Consider the following 22,290-nt stretch of genomic DNA (forward strand, 5'->3'; position numbering starts at 1 on the left):
GAAACTGTGTCTAGTGCAGCTTCAAGCATCTGGTGAACATATCGTTTCACCGTGTAGTTCTTCAGGTCATGCTTGTTGGTAGTTGATCCTTCCAACAAAAGTGTTGCGCATTTTATTTTCTGCTCCACCTCTGTAAAACTGTCACACAAAATGAGAACAGACACACGTACTACACAACCAACTAAACTGACAAGACACAGCGCTATTAACTGAAGGCCTTTATTTTCTGTCTACGGCCTACAATTAGATCAAAGAAAATGTATGCTGCCAAACGTTTCAGCAAACTAGTTGGATGCTGGGGACGCGACAAATATGGATGCTAAAACAAAAATGACCCTCGTACGGGGGAAAAAAAAAACAGAAGAAAAACAGTGGTGGACAACACTTACGGCTTTTTTGCGCACCATTTTTTTTATACCCTATTTACAGTACCAGCGAGAGCCAGAAATTCCACGTCGCAAACGTTGGTAATAAAATATATACTGAGGTTATTAGTTACAGGTCCCGGGCACACACGGCTTTCCGTACCTCTGACTAGCCACACTGCCCTGCATCTGCAGCACTCTGCCCAAACCTGGGCCACACACAGCTCACGTCTCTGTGGGTCGATTTGTGTATCACACGGTCGGTGCAAAGTGCTTCAATCCATGATGTGGTCCGGAGGCTCGTTGCTCTCGTAGCGATTCCACATCTTGTAAAAGACGTCTTCTAGGTGGGTAGTGTACAGCCGCACGTTGAACAGGGCACACTCTGCTCTTGCTCCCCATACTTTGGCACGGATGGCCTTGAGGCTGTAGAAAGTGAGGAACACCCGCAAGCTCAGCTAATGTTTCCACAGGGTATACAAACACAGTGTCAAGTTTTGCAGTCACTACAGGCAGTGTGTCTACTAAATTGAAGCCTTGGAAGGAAAATTGGTGCCTGCTGCTACGTTCTGTTACGAATGCTTCATAAATCGGATCATCTATTGAGTAGGTATTAGCGAAGCTGCCCTACTTTCCCGCAGCCAATCTTGTCGTATTGGCGAACGTAGCTGCAGCATGGCCGCTCAGCGACTAAACGGCATTCACAATTTACTGTGCATCATCACGACCTGCTAGTTTCCCTGACTACTTGGCAAATTCCCTGACTTTTCCAGTCGCATCAAAATTCCCCGATAATTCCAGGTTGGTAGACACTCTGCTCTCACGATGTTTCCTCTCCATTTTTGCCGAAACAGGCCGACCTCACCTGACCTCGCCTCGGATTAGTTTCTAAAGATTTTCCTCGGCCCAATCTTTCCATTCAGTGGAATAGTGGCAGTTAAATTACTCATAATTGCATCGTCTACTACAACGTTCTTGAGATTTCATTCAGCTCTCCCAGTCTTTTTTTTTTCTATAAAATTTTCCCCACCTCACCTCACTTCACCCGAATATCTCTTGGCTACTACCAGTCACGAAGCCGCATTACTACAACTCACTATTCTCTGTCCGTTCCGAGCCGCACGGCAATGTCCTGGTACTCCCTCCGCGTCTTGGCCACAAGCTCCGGCACACCCAGGCAGTGGAGCTGAGAGGCCGCCACCCGCGAGGCCAGGGTCTCCCCCGGCCACGTCACCACGGGGGTGCCCGCCCACAGGACGTCCATGCCCGTCGTGTGGCCGTTACACAGGGGGGTGTCCAGGCAGACGTCGGCCAGCTGGCCCCTGCGCACGTGCTCCTCCTTGGCCGCCACGTTGGAGAAGATGATGCGCGACGCGGGCTGGGCGAGGCCCTCCGCCTGCGCCCAGGCGTGCACGTTGGTCTCTCCCACTGCGGGGAACCGCAGGAGCCAGAGCACACCCTTGGGCACACGCTGCAGAATCTGCAGCGAGAGAAGTTAAAATCGTTAAAATTTGAATTTTGCTAATCACCGTATTTGCACGATTCTAACTCGCCCCCCGATTGTAACGCGCGGGCGAATTTAGGGAGAAAAAAACAAACAAAAAAATTTTGATGCCAATTCTACGGTTATGAAACAGGAAAAATGCGGTTATGAAGATTCTAACTCGCCCCCGATTGTAACGCGGGGGAGAATTTAGGGAGAAAAAACAAACAAAAAAGTTGGATGCCAATTTTACGGTTATGAAACAGGAAAAATGCGGTTATGAAACAGGAGGCCAAACACGTTTTTATGACTAGGACAAAGTACTTTACGACTAGAAACATACAACACACTCTTCATTCAACTTCGCTGTCCAAAAGTTCATTGTGGCTATCAACTGAAATTCTGCACTTTTTGAATGAACGGACCACCATCGACTGTGGGGGAGCTTTCCAGGCCCCCTAGCGCCCCAGTCGATAAGTTCATGAAGCGATGTCAATGCCAATGCGATCGGCCGTCTCATACTGAGTTTTCGTGTTTTTCTCACATTTTTCACGCCTCCGATTGTAACACGCATGCAATTTTGAGCACCAATTTACCCGAAAGAAAAGTGCGCGTTAGAATTGTGCAAATACTGTTAACTGAATTGCAGGGTAATAAAAATGGGTTTTACCTGGGCTAACCCCGGGCTCTCATTACATATAAGAGTCTGAAGTCTTACGGTTTTACCGATTTCCCCCGAACTGAAGGTCGACTCTTTAGGGTGAAACCTGATTTTTACCCGGCAAATTCCCCTCACTGGGATGTCTGTAGGAATGCACTAACTTACTAGTTTGGCAGCAAATGCAGTTACATCACAGTTTGGACCAAACCACTACAGTTAGCTTGAATAACTGAGCCCGATTTTCTCCCCGAATTTAGCATAATGGAAGTTTTTTCACCCGAATTCGCACATGTTCGCATTTAGTGCACATGCTTATTTACCAGATTTTTACCCCCCAAATTTAGAAAAAAATATTTCCCGATAACTTCAGGCTCTAATTTACCCATCGTTCGTTACGCATCCTGGTATTCTGCTCAAAATCCGGGGCTAAAAGTCAAGTCCTATTTCAGCAACAATGAAACCTGGTGGAATCCGACGAAGTCTCTGTAACATGGGGGGTGATATTCTTTTTTGTTTTCTTTCTCTATGGCAACTGTGGCTATGAGCAGTGCACACATGTGTACAGATGGAGAGAGGACAGCAGGAAGGAGTAGAGGGGGGGCGCGATATCTAGAGCTCTACTTGAAAACTGCCAATTTTAGTTCGGAGCTTATAACTGAACGCAGCAGATTTTCAACACGAAAGGTTACAAAACTATCATCAACGTTCACGTAAACGCGACAGCCTTCATACTCACATTCACCCACATGCGAAGGGTTGAGGGGTCGATCTTGTACAACTGGTTGAAGTTGCAGTACACAATGGCGTCTTCCGGCAGACCATACTGCTGTCTCGTGGTCACCAAGATACCCTTGGGAGCATCTTCACCCGTCGCTGCCTTGTTGTTGATCTGCACACGCATTTACAGCCGCTTTCATCAAACTGCCTGTGCTTCAGCAAAGTTTTCTGTTCAAGAGCAAAGCTCACCTGTGTGGTTGCCAGGCCATTCTGCATGACCACCCCATTGACGCAAGTCTGCACCTGTCCGGTGCTGATCATTGTCTGCACAGGCGTTGTGGTGGGGAGCTCTATCACAGTCTTCACCACTTCCACCCTCTCCACCAGCCTGCTCTCGCACTTCTCCACGGGATTTGTCGAAACCGCTACTGCAACCTCCCGGATTTTCTGCGCAGATTGGGTTGAGGAGGTTGTGACGACTTTGCATGCCCATATGCAAGATGTACCCCATGTATGTTCGTACGCGATAATGGACATCAACGTTGTTGTTTAAGCACTAACCAATTCCTGTATTTTTTTTGCTGAAGGATAATTCATAATGTAATGCATTTCAGCGGTTTGACCAACGTGAATGACTTTTTTTTGTACGTGTACACACCCATGAAACGTGCAAGTTAGATTCGTAACTTTTCGCACATAGAAATTAGGTACGAAGAGGACAATTAGGAATGAAAATCATTAATGACAATGCTATGCTGCAAAATATATAAGAAGAAATATGAAGGTTAAGATGGCACACCCATCTGGGATGTCCCACGATACCTAATATTAACACTCACACAACCACCACCCAACCAAAACACTTAGTCTCTTCGATTTGCGAAAAAGTGCAAGAGGCAGTGTAAAGGAGTGCAGACGAAGTGCACATTACGTGCTGCTCTTGTGCAATGTACACCAAGCCCAATCAAACAGAAAAGTGTAAGCCTCAGTGAGTTTCTCGCAGATGCTCACAGATGTCAGCACTGCATCTCAATTTTCTGAGCGATTGTAATCTATAAACTGACTCGAGGAGTAGAAACGGGCCCATATTAACAAAATCTGATTGCCAGCATGCTCCATATTGGTGATTAAACATCGCCAAAAACGACGCGCTACCCTATTCATGTCGTCTGCTCCACGGTGCACGAAACATTGCACGGACGTCCGAGACGGTGCAGCCTTTTCGTGAACTCCTGCTGCACTTTTTCGAATCAAATGGTCGAGTGTGGTGCAAATCAAATGCAGGAACTTGCACCTTTTGCACTAGTTCAGAGAGTGCAGCCAATCGAAGACAGCTACCATGTGACACAGAGAATGTGCAAGGCTTACGAATCATCGAGCGCAGCTAACCTTTACTTCAGCCTTTTCAATGATTGGCGACAGGTCCGTGGCATTCACAATCGAAATGTTATCCGGCACTTCGCCGGAGCGCAGCATGTTATCGCGGACGTCGATGATGGCCCTCTCCATGAGGTGGGGAAACATTTGTCTGTGGTCGCCAATGAAGAAAGTGTTGGGCATGTAAGCAAGGCGCTCAGAGTATTGGTGGGCCAAATGGGGAGGTGATGTCAGGCGGTCTGTCACCAGGTAGTCCATAAACGGGGCACCACTTGTTCCTGGGTATCCCAGCCACATGACCTGCAGGAAAAATAAATAAATAAATAAATAAATAAATAAAAATAAAAATTGAAGAGTTCAAAAACAGTGTACCAGGACTGCACACGTGAGCATCAAACCGAAATTTTTTCCGGTTCGGGTCCAGGCATAACGGTTCGGTTCCGGTTCGGCTCCAGGAGAACACACATCTAAGTTCCGAACCGGTTAAATATGCTCTAAACCGGTTCTGAACCGGGTCACTGCACAGGGTACATGCCCCAAAAAATAAACAGTAGGAAAGTCCCGAAAGCTTTTCAGTTCGGTCCCAGCCCTAAATAACTGTTCTTTCTGGTTCCGGTTCGGTTTGATGCTCTGTTACAAACTAATGACAGTTGTCACCTGAATAGGAGCCGGCCTCAACGCAAATATTTCGTTACGGGCTCCTTTGGTGTAGCCGTTCATGTTGATGAGGATGTGGACTCCATCCGCGTGGATTCTGTCTGCTGCCTTGCCGTTGCACGGAACTTGCGACAGGTCCACAAAGTGTTCGGACTCCGTGGCGATCTTGCTGCGGAAGGTTGTTCCGTCGTCTGGACTGAGTGCGTAGCAGAACACTTCGACGCGTGACCTGTTGTGCATCCCAGGAACGCTTTGCATCAGATGAGATGTTGGGTGGTTACCGAAGTCCGAGCTGACGTAGCCAATGCGTAGACGGGAACTTCCTAGCTCGCGTGGGTGCTGGTACGGAGGTTTGTGCAGTACTTGAATCTGCACACGAATCACGGCAGCAGTGGCGTGAGACAAGGAAGTTTTATATAAGCTACGAGAAAATAGTTCCTAAATTTGGTGCGCAAATATTTGGAGTCATACATGCACAGCCAAACAGTAACTCGGAGCAAAAAAAAAAAAGGATAAGGAACACACAAAAACAAACAAGAGCCGATAGATAGAGCCTGAAGTTTTAGGGTTTTACCCGATTCTTCCCTGAATTTGCAAACCCGAATTGAAGGTTCACCCTTTAGGGTGAAATCCAATTTTTACCCGGTAAATTCCCCTTAGTAGGGTGTCTGTAGGAATGCATTAACTCGCTTTTTTGGCAGTAAATGCAGTTACATCACCATTTGTACCAAACCAGTACAGTTAGTTTGAGTAACTGAGCCCGATTTCTCCCCGAATTTAGCATACCGGCAGTTTTTTTCACCCGAATTCCCACAAATTTAGTGCACACGTTTCTTTATCAGATTTTTACCCCCACAATTTAAAAAAAAATTCCTTCAGGAAAACTTCAGGCTCTACTGATAGACATGGGCAAAAATCATGTCCTACTTTGGTAAGACAGCAATTTCTATACTATACTTTTTTTTAATAATTCTGTGTTAGTGCCGCGAATCAACTGTGGCTATGAGCGTCGTACAGAAGTGGACAGATGGAGAGAGGACAGCAGGAAGGAGCAGGGGACAGCGGGGTTAGTATGCATCCTGGGCCGACTTCAGGGGGAACTGTGCTGACATTTGTCTGGAAAATCTTCAGAAAACCCAGGGAAAACCTCAGACAGCACAGCCGGTGACAGGATTCGAACCCGTGTCACCTCCCAGTCTCGGCGGGGAAAGCTATCATCCTAACCACTATACCACGGGAGCTGGTCTCTATACAATACACAGACAACAAAGTCGTTGCACGATGCATGCATGCATCATCAAGGTTCTACTGTACCACGAGAGCAGCTTAGGTAACAACTATTCCCTATCGATACTGCTTGAATTGCTATACAAACAAGGCAAGCATGTCGTACCTTCTCTAGGCATAAATTAGCGTGACGACTGGCAATGGCCTTGCGGAATTCGTGAGACAACGGGTACAGCATGGAGTGGTGGGGGTGGACAGACGGCAGACGGTTCTTCTCCAGCTGCTCCGCAACAATGGCCACCAATTTTTTCATGCGGCTTTCATAGTCTGTCCAGTCACAAACAATCTGTAATGCAGAGTAGAAGTACCATCAAGCCCATTTGTTACCATCTCCAATACGACGACGCCACAAATTTCTCGCTCCTGACAGCTTACCCGTTCAAACATGCGCAAACAAAACGTCTACGCAACGATTGTCGCAAAAAATCCTGCCCACTTAAGATCGGACTAATCCTGGGCGGCCAGCAAAACAGGCAAAAACTCAGAAGGGAGATACAGTAAGACCTCCATAGTCTGACACCTCCCTATCCTGGAAGTAGGACAGGATTTTTCCCTTCTAAATCGGACAAAACCCTAGCCAAATTACCCCAATCTCTGCTCATCTTTGTACCAAAAAGACCCAAAATGAGTCAATGCCCTTGACTTTCACCCCTTCCTCCCTATACTGGACTCAGCATTTTGTTGTTTCAGTTTTTTGAGTCCAAAAACGGGTGCTGTCAGTGTACATTGTAGCTACTCTTTGTGTGAGCACTTGTTTTCGGTTTGTCTAGAGCCTTTTGAACGCGCACTGCACCAAGGCAATGCAAAGTGGGCTGACGCTTCAGAGAGACAAGTCCTTGAGCTTAATTCCGAGTGTGTTTAAATTTTCAAGCAAGCAGCACGCTGCTCGAAGAGCTCCAAAGGTAATGGCATTGAGTGAAAATCTGCACAGAATTGAATCTACAAAAATCAATAATAATTATCAGTGAAGAGTGGGTAGAGAGGTTTTTAGGTACCACTAATGACCATGAATTGAAGAAGGGGAGGGCATTTCTGGCAACACAGCTGTAATCTTTTCGCTTTTCTGTTTCTTTCATATTCATTAACTCGGACATCTCCCCAAGTAGGACACAGTTCAGCTGCACCGCAGGTGTCCAAGAAAGGGAGGTTTCACTGTACCGTTTTCAAATTAAAAAGAAAGGAAGAAACAACACTTTCATGTTCATTTAAGTGAAGGCACGATGTGTTTATCCACGCATAGCAGATGGCTCTAGCTGTGCTTGTTGCAGAGCGAGTGGCTTCAAAGGCGCCCACACGTGCTGATCCCTGTCACACTGGTGTTCCTCAGCAATCTCAAACATTGACCACATTTTCTGGTTTGCTGTAGATGTACGCAAGAATGTCATCTCTGGGATACGTTTTTACAGGGAAACTTCAACAGTTTTTATAGCGGCATTCCTGCGCAAGAACTTGACACAAAGTATGGTCTCTCCCCCAACGCCGGTTGGTGAACAGTTGCATGTCGTCGTGAATGCGACACTGACGAATGTGGCTACGACGCTTTGATGAAACAGCGCGCAACTGATGTGGTCATTGAGCTCAACGGGTTTGGAAACTCATGTGGTCTCAGCATGGGTTATCTTCCCATTGAACAAGCTTTAACGGAACGTGACAAAAAGTGCTTTAATCTAGAGCTGGACGAGATACCTTTGTTGTTACATCAAACGTGCATTTGGCACTCTACTTGAGCTGTTGCAAGTATGTCAACGTGACCTGCACAGTCAATTACGTGGACGCTCCAGAGATACTCCGCCAAAACAATCAGATTTTGCATTCTTGTCAATACCTGACACTGGTGACAAGTACGAGCCTTTGGGGCAAAACTTACTTGCAGACAGTGAGCCAGGTTACAATAAGCATCTGGAAAATCGGGCTTCAGCTTCAAAGCTGTCCTGTATGACTGGATAGCTTCTGGAATGTTTCCAGAGTCCTACGCAGAAATGGGTACATATCAATCAAGGACAGCGGCACATACCTCGTAGTTATTAGCAGCGTGTTACATATAAGCATTGGTGAATCTGATACGTAAAACTCATTAGGGCACAATCACTCCATTCAATCCACACGGTGTAGTGACTGCTTTCTGGGACATGTCTGCGCGCACCACTTTTGCATGCAAAGCAGACCCGTTCATTGCAAGTACTCACTAAAGCTGACCTGTACAGGAACCACTGTATGTAAGATAAGCAGGGCCGTGTGTTAAAACCACTAAAACAATTTTTACCCCCCCCCCCCAAAAAAAAAAAAAACGAACTTGTCAGAGTGCAAATACATCCACCTATACAAGTGCTCAAGAATGCTAAGCACTGAGCATTCAGCACATCCGCACGGAGTCTCATGCTCGTCCGAAATCTTGGAAGCTCTGTTATTTTTCCCCCACCTGATGTCACATGATTTCACCCTAATTTATAGTTCTCGAAATAAAACCCACGACGAGGGTCTAAGCATGTGTCAAGATCCACACAGAAGTGGTCATTATTACCACAAAAAAATTATCTGCATATATGCAATTTTTTTTTCCCAACACCCAAAAGTCACTAAAGATACCGACAACTAATGATGATGGCAGGAAAAAAATACCTTGTGTATCGAAGCCAGATTCGAATGTGCATCCGCAAAGGCAGGGTTGATTTGAATGGCCCTCGTGTAGCACTGCAGCGCCCCCTGCACATCTCCCATCTCCTTGAGCGTGTTCCCCATATTGGAGTAAGCGTCCGCAAAGGTCGGCGATATGCGGATGGCCTCGCGGTAGTGCAGGAGGGCTTCGTTTAGTTTGCCCTGCTGCTGCAGCACACTGGCCAGGTTGGAGTGGGCTGCCGCAAATTCGGGGAACACTTCCAGCGCCTTCAGGTAGAGCCTGGTGGCCTCCTCGATGAAGCCCTGTTCCCTCTTGATATTGGCAAGGTTGTTCAGCGAATCTGCATGCGTCGGGCAGAGTCGCAGCGCCGTCTGGTAGCACTCCTCCGCTTCCGCAACCTGCGATTTTTCTTTCAGGGCATTCGCCAGATTGCAGTAGGCGTCTGGGAAATTGGGTTGGAGCTCGATTGCTCGCCTGGAAAACACGAGAGGTGGCGATGTGCAATGTCAGTGGTAGGCTTGCTTCAAAGAGGCGAAGAAACGAAAGAGAAACGGTAGAAGGCAAAAGTTTTCTAAGGAGGCAGTGCTCTATCTCAACATACGAGTCCAGAAGATGCCATATAAGTCTCTGCCATAAAAGTTGGCAAGTATCTGTGAAATAACAGCAGTTGACACTTCATGTTTGTGTCTGTCCTTTCGTGTTCCCTAGTCTCGGGGTTTTACATTATGCATCATCTTCACCAGCTCGCTTGCTTCCTAGCCATTTTTTCATTGTCATAACCGCAGTGTTTGTCACCCAAGAGTTTGTAGTCAGTCAGTAGAGTTTGTCATCCTAAACCATTTCAAGTGTACAGCAGCCCTGGATGATACAACCAAGGATGCAATCGTGTTTTGGCAGGGGATTCTACTAAAGCTTGTTCATGAATAGAGCCTGAAGTTTTAGGGTTTAATCAGATTCTTCTCCGAATTGAAGGTTGCCTCTTTAGGGTGAAGCCCGATTTTTACCTGGCAAACTGCCCTCACTGAGACTTCTATTGGAATGCACACTAACTTGTTTGGCAGCAAGTGCAGTTACATCACCGTTTGTACCAAACCAGTACAGTTAATTTGAGTAACTGAGCCTGATTTATCTCCGAATTTCGCGTACTGGTGTTTTTCCACCCGAATTCGCAGGAATTTATAGCACGTGTTTACTTGCCCGATTTTAATTTAGCTGGCACTTGGATTAAAATCACGGGGAAAACCTGTAGTAGCTCGTGGTGGCCATACATTAACTCTATGGGGCCTCTGGCCATTCCACGAACTCGTCCCAACACCAGGGTTCGAATAATTGGTCGGTGACTGTATATCATTAGGAATCAGTATTACCTGTAGGTGTCAATGGCAAGGTCAATAAGACCCTGTTCATAGTAAACACAGGCCAAATTGCCGTGGACAACAGCGTTGTTGGGACTGAGGTTTAGCGCACGCAGGTACGCGGCCACTGCACGATCAAAGATCCGTGCCTCCTTCAGAACGTTGCCCAGGTTGATGTATGCATCCAGAAAATTGGGGTCCAATGCAACTGCCTGCATTACATCGAGAGCATATCAGTGCTACATGAACCATGGCAAACAAAATAATGCTGCAGTAAAGCGCTAGTAATCTCGAGGGAACCTTTGAAAAAAAAAAAAAAAAAGGACACACACAATATTGATTAAGGGAGAAACTTAAGTTCAAAAAGTCTGAAAAAAAAAAAAAGTTAAGGTGTCAACAGCAATGAGCTGTTGTAGAATGGTCCCCTTGCTCACAAAGGATATGCAAAAGGTAGGACTACAACATGAAATATGAGAATAGCTACGTCAAATAGCCTGATTGAATGATTCAGTTCTATTCAAACAAATTACAGCCGTTATTCGACTCTAACCAAGACTTCGTGTTGTGTCTGTCCCTTCGTGTTCCCTAGTCTCAGGGTTTTTACATTATGCAAGCCTTCAGGGTTCCCACGGCCCTATTGACGACATTTCCCAGCAAAAAAAATGAACTGCTTCCAAAGAGAAAAAAAAAATACGCACCTTTTCGAAGTGGTGAATGGCCAGCCATATCTCCCCCTGCGCGTTGAAGACGCAGCCGAGGTTGCTCCACGCTACCGCAAAAGTCGGACACGTCTCAATAGCCTTGAGGTAGCATGCCTATGATTTTTTTTTTTTTTTTTGCCCAGAGCAAAACAGATTTTTCCCCCCAAAGGGAGAACAGAGAGAGAAAAAGCTCGCATCAATGACAGGCCACAGTACAAAGACACACTTCGCCAATATCGCAGCATCGCAGCAGCATCGCAGCAGCAGCCTTTGCTTTGCGCCGCACGCAGTTGCCTCGCAGTGCAATGCCGCGCGTCGCCAGATGCTCGCAGCAGATCGTCGCGCGCAGCAAGTTTTTCGCAATGCAGCAAGCGCGCACAGTGCCGCCAGCTAGTGGCAGTACTTCAGGGAGGGGGCAGAGTGTGGCCCCACTCGTAAAGGTGGGCTTGTAGGGGAAAATGTATTCCCCAGTGTTTTGTTTGTCGTTATGGTATTACGAAAAAAGAAAAAACGAAAAAAAAAGTCCTGCCAAAGTGTACTTATGTATACGTGTGCTAACGGTGTTGCAGGTCATGTGCTAGGGCAAACATTACATTTTTTTTTCTGCGTGGAAATGAGGTGAGGCCAGAATGAGGCCAAGGTTATATTAAGAGCTCCGAAGTGTTTCGTGTGAAAGGATCGGGATAATAAGCGTAAGCTGCAAACGGCAATTTTTCTTCTTTTTTTTTTAAATAATGAACGACGCAAGGTGAAACATCAGGTGGCCAGCAGTTTCAGAGCTCTGCTGACCTTGAGAAAGAAATAATTTTTTTTTTGTTGCAATTTTTAGCTTCTCGGGAGGAAAAATCGAGAGAGTAAAATGAGGCATCTGACAGAAAGAGCAAAGAGGGATTTCTCCACAAACCAAACTCGTAACATGCAGCAAAGACAGAACAAACGGCGGCGTATTTTTCAACAGTGACAGTGTAGTAGATCTGTTTGAGCAATCTCCATCTGAACTTTCTGCCAATACTGTGCACGTAAGACGCTAATCAAGCGGTACGAACGAATCTGTTTGTGTGTGCCTAAGCTGAGAAGAAGAAGAAAAAAAAAAAGAAGACTCGCGTGTGAGGATATGATAAGTGTCTACGTCTTTACTCGATCCCCGCAACTGAGGGGAGCCCTCCCCAAAGATTACCTTCAGCCCTGTACAATGCGCAGGAGGCGGAAAAAGGATTCTGCCGAAACAAAGGAGAAGAGAAGAAGGGTCCCGCCGAACTGACCCGACGAGGCAGCCAGACTACGACCACTAGGTCCCCGCTGCGACGAGGGCTCCGTTCTGGCTGCGTAGGGCGTCCACTGCACAAGCTCTACGCTCTCAATGCTACACCCAAACAGAGGCTTAGAAAGAGAAGAGAAGAAAAGGTTCATTAGTCCAGATGCGTCTTTTGTTTCTCCCACCATGGAATTTTTGGCAGGACTTCCTGGAATCGACCCACTTTGTGGCTCAAAGCTCCCCGTTTTACACCCGCAGTGACTTTTACCGGTTTTTATTAGCGGTACGAAGGCCTTCGTACCGACGTGCGATTGGGAAACTCCCCTAGCGATTACGACTCACACGATCGGGACGAGTTCCCCCGGGAGAAATTTTTAGCGCCGATTGTGCCGTCTTCATCCCGATGCACCTCCCCAACGAAAGACACGAATCAAACAAGACTGCGCTTTGAAGCCAGAAAGTGGGTCGCAAATTATATACTTCAAGGTCTCTTTAATTTGCACTCAGGAAATAGGGAGGGGTGATAAGGGGAAGGGAAACGAATTCGACCCTCTCTCCTGGATTTCGACGACGAGGATGGAGGTCTCACAATAACCCGGGACAACGCCGCCGTGAGAACAATGCATCTGACCTCCTTCTCACCCTCTAACTAGGAAGCCAGCCTCCGTCCGATCAAGTTGGCCACAACACTTTGCGAGCGCGCCGCCACTGCCATCGCCACAAGCGCTTGCGCGGCCCTCCATGCTGCAAGGTTCCCACAACCGAGAAATGTAATCTGGACGTTTGGATCGCGTTACGCTAAATGTAACTCCATCGAGCTCAATCGTGATTGGGCGCGATGAGCCCCGCGCGGCTTTCGCGGAACGTTGCAGCACCGAGGGCCAAGAGGGCCAATAACGCCGCACGCTGCCGCTGCGCGCACGCCTTGATGTTGTAGAACTGTCTTCGCTCGCACGTTCGCTCGCTCGCTCGCCTGCGCACTCCCCATGTTGGAGGTTTTTGCAAAAAAATGAAATATTTCATCAACAGAACAGAGCAGGACAGCGTGGGAGCATCTCGATGCTTCCCAGTCAGCAATTTTCTTTTTCCTAGCAGACGACTGAAAAACCAAGGAGGAGCCGTTACGTTTCGCGCAGGGTCCAACGATTGGCCGGAAGAGCAGAGGCTGGCTGCCACTTCAGCGGCCGAATGCGCTACCGGTTGATAAAAGTGGATCCGAAGGATTTGTTTCGTCCCGGGAAGGCAGAGAATTTTCAAGGAATGCGGGAAGGGTGGAGGCTAAAAGGTGAGGAGCATACGAGGGGTTTGGACATACATACCTTGGCCTCATCTAGCCTACCTAAGGCTTTTAGTAGGTTGCCCAGATCACTGCGAACGCAGTAAAGATCCTGAAAATGAACAGACTGCGTTACAACTTGCGCTTGTACGAGTTGCCGGGCCTGTCTGCATGCTTTCAATTTTTCCTTTTTTTTTTCTAGGATGCCCGCGATATAATCACTGCTGTTCAGTCTGTATCGATAACACTACGTGTGCAGCAAGAAATATTATTTACTTTATTTTATTTTCCGATGCTGTTAGTCCCAAGTGGGACCGTTACAGGGGAGTTCAACACTACCGTAATCACTAATCATAACACTAATCATAAACAACAAAATTAACAAATCAAAGAATCTCATTGAGGAACCACAATACATAATAGCTTTAACATCATATTAAATCATATTGTATGGTTTTACAGCCTTACTATGTCGTGCTCGTAAGGACCGCAATGAAAAAGATTCTAAATATCTCTGGCTATTGAGCTTTAGCTTATTGTGATATAGCAGAAAAAAAAAAAACTTTAATTGTGCTAATCTTAATTGGGAGGCAATAGTCATGACGTGCACCCTTGTAGGGTTATGCGGATATTTATACTTTTGACTTTTTTGAATACCGAAGCAAATAATTGTACATTCAGTTCAAATATTGAAGTCTACATCCGAATTTCATATCAATATAATGTCTGTCTTTTCCAAACAAAACACTTTCCAAAGCTGCACCTGTAACCTTCTGCTGCTGCTTCATATAAGGATCCCTATGCATATATAACATATGAATGCTTTATGCAAGTTCAGTTCAGTTTACCAACTTCAGTTACAGAGACAAAATTGTTCAGTAAAGAGTTAGAAAAGGTACAAAAAAGAAATTTGTTACAATCTATTGTGACAGATACAGTAACCACAGGCTCTATTATTCATATTCTAGAATGCTTGAGCATTTTAGAATGATCTGTAACCTATTTCTACATAAACTGTTACATGCCCCCATCAACATTGCCCTGTTCCTCTTAGCCAAAGTTATGCTACGGTGTCCCAGTTGCAGCAATAGTCAGTTGTCCTTATTTTATCCTTGTGGTAAGCTTGTTTCTTCTCTTGTAATTCGTATGCAGGTTCACTACAATTCCATTGTTGCTCATAATGTTGACATTGATGCTTTTTCCAATCGACTCCACAGACATTTCTCATGATGTTTGTGAAATGTTGCTTTAAAAATTAGAATGCTCTCAGTTACGACTTATCGCTTCAACCCATGATCCTTGCACGATGCGTTTTGTGTTCTTCGTTACATGTAAGTTATTTCAATCTGTCTTTTCATGTAGTAGTAGGTGCACTACTTGTTTAGGCGTCTGCTGTTAGTAGACACCTCAAAAATGAAATGATGTGTATGTAGTGTAAGACTACTCCCAATTTATTAATTAATATGATATTGCAGTACCTTCACCTCATTGTTAGCTGCTTTGTGCTTTATGTTTTCTTTGATGATCCTGTGCTACTTATCCGTATTGACCACTGCGTATGCGATGTATATACCTACTTACTCGTACATGTAACGATCTCCTTAGAAACCAACAGTATGTAAAAAAAAAAAAAAATTTGAAGGACGATTAATGTTATTAATGCTGTGGAAATGCTTTAGCATTATATGTATTCTCTTATGTAGCTTTTTTTTTTTTTGCGTTTACAGCCGACCCACCACCCACCCACGCACCTTCCACTATCCAGCGCTATCAACTATTTGCTTCATATTCACTTAGGTTACACATCTATTTACTCCGTATTTGCTTCTCAAGGTTGCAGGGTTGGATCCCGGCCAACAACGCCAGCAACTTGCTGGCAGGGCACAAGCTGCTTGGGTACACAGGCTTCAGAGAGGGACATTAAATATCGTTTCATTAAACTTTTCAAAACGTTCCCAAAAACGGGCCCCGCCGCTTACCTGCTGTGTGGCTTATACGCGTGGAATTATGGTATTTGCTTTGATTTTAAAATTACTATTCGCATGATCCTACCAGTTTCCTATCATCGAGTCACTCCCCTTTACTTCAGCGTACAGTTACAAACGCGCGATTGTTTTGAGACTCCCTTCAATAAAATACAAAAATTGCACAGTCAAAACACGGTGATGCGTACCAAAGCCCCGTCGATTCCATTTTAAATATTGTCTTACTGGGTTGTACTGCAATGCAGACACGTAAGCCTGAACTGCCTGCTCCATGTCACCCGCAGCCACCAGTGCTGCAGCCAAGTTGATGTAGCCGTCTATGAAGTCGGGTTTGAGCCGCACCGCATGCCTGTAGTTCTCCAGGGCTTCCGACAGTTGGCCCCGTTCCTTGTATACGTTGCCTAGGTTGGAGTACGCCTCTGCCAACAGCGGATTTTGTTTAATCGCCAGCGTCGAGAAGTTGGCGGACCTGGAGCAACAACGGAAGTGAGGAACGACGCGGAACAGTGCAAGACGACAAGCGCGAGTTTCAACTCACTTGTCCAGACGTCTGCACTGGAAGTGTATAGAACTAAGCAGGAGTAGGACGCCCGTGTTGGAAGGGTCCTGACGCCAGAGCTGCATACAATGTCGTTCTGCATTCTCATAGTCCCCTGCTTGGTATTCACGGTGAGCCAGCTCTGCTAGGCCTTCGAAGAAAGATTTCACACATTTTGTTCATGTTGTGTCAAAAGCATGATGGGCAATGAATCGAAAAAAAAGGCCTAGTTAAACGAGATATTCCATGCATACATGTCATGCCACAGAGAACAGCACATCAAATGCAATGGTGTGCCCACAAGCGGCGCTGCATGGTGACTACCGAGAGGCAAAGCCACACACAGGTCCTTCAACGCAGCAATGGCTATTTATTTTGGCCACTCATCCTGTATTCCCAAAAATTGTCGAAGGTAGCAAGAGGGATGAAGGAAGGATTACTAATTTCATTTCCCCAAATGGCAATTTCCAAGAACACCTCTAGCAATCTGTGGAGCCTTGAAGGTTGTCTCCATGCCTCAATACCAGCTTGCCCGTACTGCAATTCTGGAAATTCCACACCATGTTGCACGTCTCTTGCGCACATAATATATAACGCATTATCTTGTTAAACCGCACGGTAGAGCACTCCTGGATATATCTACCCACACGTACACTGTTTACGTGAGCAAGCGCAAAAGCAGGGTATACAAAACTCACTCTGAAAAGCTGCAGCGGTTGTTGCCATATTGTTGGGTCTACTTCGTTTGTGTCCGTTTACACCTGCAACGAAAAATTGGTCACATTGCTACGACGTCATCTACAACGTCGGCGCACATATCTGCTGTCCGCCCAGGAAGCAACAAAATACAAACAGACTGCATTGACCGTAACAGAAAAGCTATACCAGTGAACAGCGATACATGCGGCCTCGCACAATTAAAAATTCGACAAGATGCAACGAGAAAAACACGTACAACCAAACCTCAGCGCAAAGCCCTTCACATCAACAGATCTGCGCATAATGTCGGATCTCGACCGTCGGCCCCCCCACACAGTATCCAGTGGCTTGTGTTCGCCGTCGAATGCAGAGACAACACAAACAAAAAAATATCCGATGAGTGCACGGCTGTGATCACTCACCAGCTGGCTGATCAGGAGCTAAGTTGGACATAGTGCTGGTTTATTTGGTGGAAAATGCAAGAAGGAAGCTTCCGGCCGTGTAACTACATGACCTCGTACGCCCTCTTTATAAAAAACGAAAACTACAAACAAAATAAAAAAAGTGTATCACTCCGCATGATCGCTCCGGCTCCGCTACGCCGTCGGAAGCCAAAATTATACCAATTTTACTGTTAGTTGCCGCACATCTGCTAAATACATTTTCTCAAACCACGGGAAAAGTCAGACACATTAACTGCAAGGAAGCGACATTGAAAACAATCATCGGTTAAATTCACTTTATCAATTTACAAGCGCCGATGCATATGAACGCATCGATGTGCATTGTCACATGCCCTTAGAAGTTATGCGATGCAACAGAAGTATATTTCGCTTCCTCGTCTGGATCTGCCTTTGATTACAATTAACATAACACCTCAAGATTCCAAGCATTGTTTATTATCGAAATATTACCTCGACAACATTTACTAGCGTTGAAAAATATGCCTTAGCAACTCACCACGCTTCTCCACACGATGCACGCCATTACCATTACATCACAAACTTCACCTTGTGACGTGACGCACGAGTGACGTATGTCGTTCTGGCCTTCCGCAGTGGTAGCTAGTCCTATAATTCAGGAGGAATTATGGGATTATCTGCGGCTCCTAATTAACATAACAACACAGTATTGCGTCTACAAGATTTGCAAATTTAGACGTATTTGTACATTGCAAATTTGGTATGGCCTTTACAAATTGTCGATGGGTTTGACGTTTGACGGGCGAAAGGAAGAGGGGTACGTAGGCGTGCTGATGGAAATGGAAATGTGTCGTGTGGAAGGCCTAGCAAGCAATCAGGTGACTTTCCACCTTCCTTGCACTGCAGTAAACTTTTGTTCTTGTTCTTTTTTCTCTGTCACTGCGCTTCGGATGCGACGTGGCGGCGTGCATGGAAGATTTAGATCTTTTGAAGGCTTCCTGGAAGCTGGCACAACTATCCTTGAGGGAGCGATTGCTACGTACAGATACCGAAACTTGGCAAATCGAAGACGCTCCGGTACAGTGGAAACGTTCTGCCGCTGACTGCGAAGAAAGTCGTTTCGCCATTCACAATATAATGGATGGTGATCTCACGTCGTTACCAAGCCTGAGACTGGTAGCGGGGGTCGATGTTTCGTTCGACACGACAGACAGCAGCAAAGCCAACGTTGCTCTTGTAATATTACGAATATCTGACCTACAACCCGTCTACAAAAGTTGTCGGCCCGTGAAGATGTCGCAACCTTACGTTCCAGGATTTTTAGCTTTTAGAGAAGTCGATTTTATTGTAGAAAGCATGAACATTCTCCGAGAATCGAACCCCGAATTGTATCCTCAAGTTGTTTTAGTAGATGGAAATGGCATATTGCACCCGGAACGGTTCGGAATGGCTTGCCATTTGGGAGTTCTTCTCGATTTACCTTGCATCGGAGTTGGCAAAAACCTTCACTGTACCGACGGCTTGTTGCGTGATTCGACTCACAAGCTACAGATAGCATCCTTGCAAGACAAGGGAGATTTTTTCCTGCTCTACAAGCACGAGGCGGAATAAATTTTAGGTGCAGCGTTAAAAAGTACAAAGGACAGCACAAAACCAGTGTATGTGTCGATTGGTCATCGGTGCTCTTTGAGGACAGCTCTCAAAGTTGTAAACATGTGCTCAAATTTCAGAGTCCCTGAACCAATACGACTTGCAGACATTTTTTCCAGAGAATATCTGAGGAACCCAGCAGACACACCCTAATAAAAGCTTTTTTACACTTTAAAGGAACTAGTATGTTGTAATAAATCCTTCTCACCACATGGGCAGATGAAAAAAGACATCGGGTACATATTTTTCCATCCTGCCCAATGTAGATTTAAATGCAGTAACTTTGTAGGCTCATCATCTGCTCCAGAATGTTTTGCACTAGCACATCCCTGCCATTGTAACAACTTGTTCCTCTCCTCTCAACAACTGTTCTATAGGGCCCTACAAAACTCGCTTTAAAACTAACAATTACATTTACCCAGTCCAATGTTATCCAACCCACAACAGGTGAGACATTTCCTTTGCAGAACGCCACTGTCTCCAAGATCAGACCGAGAGGGAGACAATGGGCCAGAGATGTGTCCGAAAGTCTGCGCTTTCTAAATGAGATACAACGAACTAGAAGAACATACGATCTCAGATGAGAGGCCAAAATGTAATACCACTAGTAAACATCAGAAGTTGTTCTTGACCCGGCCCTGCCCTTCTCTGTGAAGGAAGAGACACGGTACGACAGGTGCTATTTAATTCGTACTAGTATGTACAAAATTTGAGTTCGGGCAGTTTCCTGCGTTTCTTTTGCAGCTGCTAAGCTGTTAAGGGTGAACTTTTTTTTGTGCACCACGATGAATCACTTTATAGTCCTCCGTATTTACAGACGGTCTCTCTCAGTTGCAGACACACACAGTCCTAACACGTTATTGTCTCTTCTTGATGGCTTTTGTTGCTTTTGCCTGGGGTCTCTTGTTTCCTCCAGTAAAGAAAGAAGTCATCATTTCTGAAAGCTCAGGCATGTCGTACTTTGGCATCTGCATCTGGTGCATTTCCTGTAGTGATGCAAATTCTTTGCGTTATCAATCATATCTACATACATACATACATACACACACAAGGAACATGCATGTATACACAAAACACACATATCCTTGCATAAGAGAAATCTTTCTTTCATCTTTCCATCAATCAATCATCTTTAATCTTTCATATCCTTGCATGTACTGCAAGAATGGTAATATAGAGCATGCTACGCTTTCATGTTTCTCTTGAGGCTGCAGGTTCCAATATGCAAGGACGGACATCCTCTGTTTACCTCTGCATTGTTTCGTTTGAGATGCCAACATAATGGGTAATGTAACTGTCTTAAGCCATTAATAAAAAGAAGATTGAGTGTACATTCATTTCAGCCTTTCACTCTTTCTGTTTCATTTTCTCAGCACCTCATTGCAAAACATGATATCGATTCCCAAACAGTATCGACAATATATATTTCGGCTTTTACTCGACTTTTAGCCCTCTATGGGGCGAAACACAGACGAATGCACGGACATCATGTTTAGGGCATGGGCATAAGGGGCGTCCACCCCCTCATCTTGGGCTGTGGTGGCGTTTCACGTAAGGAGACTGGGATGGGTATCTGGTATTTTTACAGGAAGAGTTAAGTTGCAGAATTTGCATGTTTAGTCATATCTCATTGCACTAGCTCATTCACTCTAACCGTTACTGTATTATGCGTTCTCGATTATCTCGTATGACACATTTTTGTCTTACATACATACATAGATTATTTATTGTATGTTTATTATTTTATTTGTTTACTGTACATCCAATTTGTTTTGTTTTTTTTTGTTTTTTTGTACGTTTGGAGTCTGATTATCCCATATATCAGAACCAAAACTGCCAGATGCAGCTAACGTACAGCACAACCCCAGCAGAGGACGGTCAAGGGATCTGTCACCTCAGTCTGGCTTGGAGTGGATCTAACCAGATCAGAGTACCGTAACGTTAATTATGTTACCCGTGTAATCTTGTTACCCATGTCAGGGTAACCAGATGAAGAAACACCTACTATTTCAACCTGCTGCCAGGAAATGAGTGTTTCGTGATCAGGATACCCCCCGAATGCTTTTAGTATGTAGCACCTCAACTTGAATTTTTAAATAAAGTTCAGACTATCATGTTATACTTCGTGGTCAGATTTTTCCTAATTGTGTTATATACATATACATATCTGAGGATTTGTTCGAAGGCCTTGTATAAGTTTTCTGCTACCTACAGTAAGTATAAATCATACGTAGATGGGCACACCCTTACCCTCTGTGTTTCCGGGTCTGCTGCATTCATCAGTTTTGGTAGAACCATGATCAGAAGCAATGGCACAACCATCATGAGCACCTGTTGAAAGAAGCACATTTCTTGCAGCAGCGATTCAGTACAGACGAAGTCTTGTCAGACTTACCATAGGATTTAGGAGGAAATCTGTGATACGCCAGGTTTCACGAACTTGAAAATACTGAAACGCTCCTTTTGTCCTGAACTTCAGTGGGTAGGGCAGCGTCTGAATGAAGTTGGTTTGAATGTAGTTTACTCGACGGGCTCTGAATTTCCCCTTGGAGTTGATATCCACACGAACGGGTTCGTACATGTAATCTGCATTTACGACCTCAACTACATACGACCCCGGCGAGAGATTGTGAACTGTAAAGCTTCCGTCATTTCTGAAAAGTAAACGGGAAAACAGCCTGTAAACGCTGGTGTAGGAGGGGGTACACGAGATCCGTTTTGTTCATGATTGTACCTCATGAACTGGTTTCTTCGCATTAATATCAAATCAAATTAGCGTGAGGCAACACGTATACCTTAGAAATCCCAAATATTCGCCACCGTTTACAAGAATTTTAGTCGAGGTCAGCCATTCTGGTGTTGCAACATCAGGTGGTATGACTTTGCCATCAATAGCTTGCCGCTCGTATGAGATCTCACCCGCGTTACAAATACCAATAAACGTGCAAAGTACAATACAAATAAATAGGTGCATAATTTGGATGCTGTCGACAGGTAACTGGAACATGCTTTTAATCCGTTACCGTATCTAGTAGTAGGCAGTACAGGAAAGAAATGAATGAATTGATGAGATGATAGAAAAGCTCAAAAGTGCCCTCTGTTATTCTACGCAGACAAAATGTTGCAAGATCTCCTTCAGAGGACTGCGTTATCTTTGGTGGCTTTTTAAATTTACGACAAAGTACGTCTCCACCTAACTTCTGGGGAATTTATTTTGCAACGCCAAAAAGAGTAGTCGGAAGTCG

The 22,290-nt window shown here is 45.3% G+C and overlaps 2 protein-coding genes across 5 annotated transcripts; both read right to left on the reverse strand.

Annotated features, from left to right (window-relative positions):
* Nucleotides 1-203: 203 nt before the first annotated feature.
* On the reverse strand, nt 204-17,977 carry LOC135394836 (UDP-N-acetylglucosamine--peptide N-acetylglucosaminyltransferase 110 kDa subunit-like). Of its 4 annotated transcripts, none has more exons than XM_064625859.1 (16): nt 17,934-17,977; nt 16,973-17,035; nt 16,275-16,425; nt 15,962-16,205; nt 13,795-13,863; nt 11,218-11,334; nt 10,532-10,731; nt 9,167-9,638; nt 8,415-8,516; nt 6,654-6,833; nt 5,261-5,629; nt 4,616-4,903; nt 3,476-3,673; nt 3,246-3,398; nt 1,463-1,845; nt 204-791 (listed from the first exon to the last, which is right to left on the reverse strand). In XM_064625859.1, the coding sequence occupies exons 2-16, from the start codon at nt 16,998-17,000 to the stop codon at nt 641-643; spliced, it is 3,105 nt and encodes a 1,034-aa protein (XP_064481929.1). In that variant the 5' UTR covers nt 17,001-17,035; nt 17,934-17,977; the 3' UTR covers nt 204-640. The 4 variants fall into 4 exon arrangements, with proteins under 4 accessions (XP_064481929.1, XP_064481928.1, XP_064481927.1 ...); XM_064625858.1 differs by lacking the exon at nt 17,934-17,977 and adding an exon at nt 17,396-17,507; XM_064625857.1 differs by lacking the exon at nt 17,934-17,977 and adding an exon at nt 17,230-17,359.
* Nucleotides 17,978-19,713: 1,736 nt separating this feature from the next.
* On the reverse strand, nt 19,714-22,261 carry LOC135394838 (endoplasmic reticulum membrane protein complex subunit 7-like). The gene is made up of 4 exons (XM_064625863.1): nt 21,841-22,261; nt 21,441-21,699; nt 21,296-21,376; nt 19,714-20,031 (listed from the first exon to the last, which is right to left on the reverse strand). Exons 1-4 carry the CDS (start codon nt 22,050-22,052, stop codon nt 19,903-19,905), a joined length of 681 nt encoding a protein of 226 aa, XP_064481933.1. The 5' UTR covers nt 22,053-22,261; the 3' UTR covers nt 19,714-19,902.
* Nucleotides 22,262-22,290: the final 29 nt, after the last annotated feature.

The sequence above is a fragment of the Ornithodoros turicata genome, chromosome 5 (assembly GCF_037126465.1).
Source record: "Ornithodoros turicata isolate Travis chromosome 5, ASM3712646v1, whole genome shotgun sequence".
NCBI lineage: Eukaryota > Metazoa > Arthropoda > Arachnida > Ixodida > Argasidae > Ornithodoros > Ornithodoros turicata.

What these genes read in the sequence shown, in the direction of transcription:
- LOC135394836 (XM_064625857.1), bottom strand. Translation starts at nt 17,275, where the DNA reads ATGCGCAGATCTGTTGATGTGAAGGGCTTTGCGCTGAGGTTTGGTT. An exon ending in AACCGCTGCAGCTTTTCAGA is followed by an intron (nt 16,426 to 16,972) that starts GTGAGTTTTGTA and finishes CTTTCTTCGAAG; the next exon opens with GCCTAGCAGAGCTGGCTCAC. An exon ending in CTCGGAACGGACAGAGAATA is followed by an intron (nt 792 to 1,462) that starts GTGAGTTGTAGT and finishes CACTTTCTACAG; the next exon opens with CCTCAAGGCCATCCGTGCCA.
- LOC135394838 (XM_064625863.1), bottom strand. Translation starts at nt 22,052, where the DNA reads ATGTTCCAGTTACCTGTCGACAGCATCCAAATTATGCACCTATTTATT. An exon ending in GAATATTTGGGATTTCTAAG is followed by an intron (nt 21,700 to 21,840) that starts GTATACGTGTTG and finishes TTTACTTTTCAG; the next exon opens with AAATGACGGAAGCTTTACAG. An exon ending in ATTTCCTCCTAAATCCTATG is followed by an intron (nt 21,377 to 21,440) that starts GTAAGTCTGACA and finishes TTCTTTCAACAG; the next exon opens with GTGCTCATGATGGTTGTGCC.